This window comes from Puccinia triticina, chromosome 3A (assembly GCF_026914185.1).
Source record: "Puccinia triticina chromosome 3A, complete sequence".
Classification (NCBI taxonomy): domain Eukaryota; kingdom Fungi; phylum Basidiomycota; class Pucciniomycetes; order Pucciniales; family Pucciniaceae; genus Puccinia; species Puccinia triticina.
This window is the reverse complement of record NC_070560.1, coordinates 4,702,487-4,705,115: the sequence shown is the minus strand read 5'-3', so window position 1 is coordinate 4,705,115 and position 2,629 is coordinate 4,702,487. Positions and strand designations below refer to the sequence as shown.

Sequence of the window (2,629 nt, the reverse complement as noted above, 5' to 3'; positions counted from 1 at the left end):
CAGCACATGATAAGCTTTCAAGCTTAGAAATTTGAACAAATTTAACTATACAATAAGACTTAAAAAAGTGGCTCCAAATTCCAACTCTACAGTCTCAAGTCTATGAACTCTCTTGTTCCCCTTCATTGCACACTCAATAATGACAACTGAACCAATTCCATTACATTTTTGCTACATTACTGTTACTGTTAACATAACTTCTCATTGTTGCTTGCAAAGTGTTCTAGTATTTTGAGCAAATCCCCTATAAAACCAAGATTTTGCCAGGGGATGACTTCCCGGCCGCTGTCATTTAGAGAGCTCTAGATGCCCCTCTAAATCCTAAATTAAGACACCTATCAAAAACTCAACCAGTGCACATGAAATTAATGAGATGTAGGGTTAGGAAAAAATTTCCCTTTTTGTCAAAATTTGGGTGTGTAAATTGAGATCTGGGAGGCTCCGGCCAGAATTGACGGGAATTCCTCCAGTGAACCTTTCTAAAATTGTTCCTGAGTGTGGTTAGGGTTGAAAAATGACTGTGGGTTGGATGGAACGTAATCTACTTCAATGAAAGTGTACTAATTTACCAATCAGTCAATCTACACAGGAAATTAAGAATTGTGATGGTCCAGAAAGGCCAAGGCACAAAGTGGGAAGATCATTTGAGGCAACTCCGCAGTCCGGGTTTATATGGAGCAACTGCCTGAGCAAGTTTCTCATTGTAATCCGCAGCGGGGAAAGCATCTTCTGAGAGTTTTGAGAATTCAGCTCGGTACCAATGGCCCAAAAGATCGAGTGCAACCAAGCCAGCATTCAACCGGCTTACTCTCTCTGGGTCAATCAAGAAATTATATAAACGCTTCTGGGCCTCATTGAATATCTTTTCCCCACTAATCTCTTGAGGTTCCGGGTGGTGGGGGTGATATATAGTATTGTGGGCCTTACTGAAGGTCCTCTGCGCACTATTTTCTTCCAGTACAGCTTTAGCTGTGGCTATGAGCGGGGGGTGATCGGCAGTATTGGTGAATAACTGTTCATAAAACCATTGTAGTAGCCTTGCATGATTAGAGACCTCTCTTCGCAAAATGTTTATATCCATTCCATTCAGAAGCACCAAGTTGTGATATGAATTCAGGGCTTTTAGGACTGAATCGACCCTGATGAAGACCGAATCATAATTGTGAAATCGGCTTTTTGATTGGAGAGGTATTCGGATGTCGATATTGACAAGAGAACGTTCTCCATGATTCTCTGGAATTGCCAGCTTGCGTACGCACATTTGCGAACCACCTTGAGTTCTTGTAACCGTCTCCGATGAAGATTTTTTTCTAGAATTTCTGTACAAATCGTTTAGCTCCCTGTGTTTTTCATCGATCTTTTTTGTGAACAACTTGAACTCCTCTTTTGCGGAAGGGCTCTGGTGTTTAAGGGCTTTATTCACCCGACGTTCAAGATCAAGCATTGTAGGTCCATCTCTTCCAAAGTACCGTGCATTGCATGCCTTCGTAACTTTCTTTGGTATCTCGTTGCCTCCATGTGTTATGTCTTGCTGATTTGTTGGGTCTGACTGGGAGATAGAGCCTTTCGAATGCGTACCAGATATCGCAGGTGTCTGGGTCACTTGGGCGAAAGGCGTTTCAAACTGTTGATCAGCTCTCAACCTTTTGGTGGGTACTACTTGTTTGCCAACATAGGGTTCGGCTTCGGTCTGGGAGGTCTCAAAAGGGGCCTCGATTTGCATGGGAGTGTTGGTTTGGTGGGTAAGTGGTTGATGAGGTTGAGAAACTTGCAATGTTTCACTCGATGCGACTGGTTGCCCATCATGCGGCCAAAGGGTTTCGGTACTCAGAAAAGGGGCATGCAGTGCTTGCAGGTGGGTAAGTGGTTGGATTTCTTCGGCAGCTCTCTTCGATCCTAATAGCTGATTTCTCCCAGATGGCTCGCTTTCCCGAGCGTCTTTAGAGCTCTTGGGATGCGCCACGGTTTTCTCTGGGGGCTGGATCAATCCGTTTTCCGATTGCACTCCTTTTCTGTAATAGGCTCCGGGATCGTTATTAGCACGATTTTCATCTAGATTTATGGTTCCAAATCGAAAGAGCGGGCCAGTTTGTGAGCAGCGCGTCATTGACAAACTAATTTTCCAAGCTGACCGAGCAGCCCTCCAGCTAACCTTTCTCCTCAGATGGCCTGAACTCCATCGGCATAAAGTGATCTACCAGGTTAGCAGACTCATCAGCCATCCGTGGCTGCCGGTCTAACAAGATGGGGCTCACCAGATCCATCGGAATGGGGATCATATGGCCAATCGAACACCCCCTCAAACCTGCTTAGTGCCTCGAAAGCCGAATCAAGATTTTTGAAAACATCTGAATGATCATCCCCGGGGTTGATGGAATCGCTCGGAGTCGTGCGCATTAGTTCTTCAAGTCCAACAGGAGGAGCGGCGGTCACCCACTTCAGGTAGCAAGAAATCATGTTGAGCCAAATTGCGAGCCGCGCCATGCCTTTGGTAAAATCCAACCTTGAGAATGTGACTCAGATCTCAATGGGTATTGAGGAATTGACTTGGATGAGTGAAGGGAGAAGCTGGGAGAAGCAGACCGGCCTAACCCATTTGAATTAGTTAAAATACATTTAGCGTGTCGTG

The 2,629-nt window shown here is 45.1% G+C and overlaps 1 protein-coding gene across 1 annotated transcript; it reads right to left on the bottom strand.

The window, feature by feature from the left end:
* Window positions 1-640: 640 nt before the first annotated feature.
* On the bottom strand, window positions 641-2,397 carry PtA15_3A512 (uncharacterized protein; the record flags this gene model as incomplete). Its single annotated transcript, XM_053167489.1, has 3 exons — window positions 641-2,052; window positions 2,153-2,194; window positions 2,256-2,397. 3 exons carry the CDS (start codon window positions 2,395-2,397, stop codon window positions 641-643), a joined length of 1,596 nt encoding a protein of 531 aa, XP_053018700.1.
* Between the last annotated feature and the right edge of the window lie 232 nt (window positions 2,398-2,629).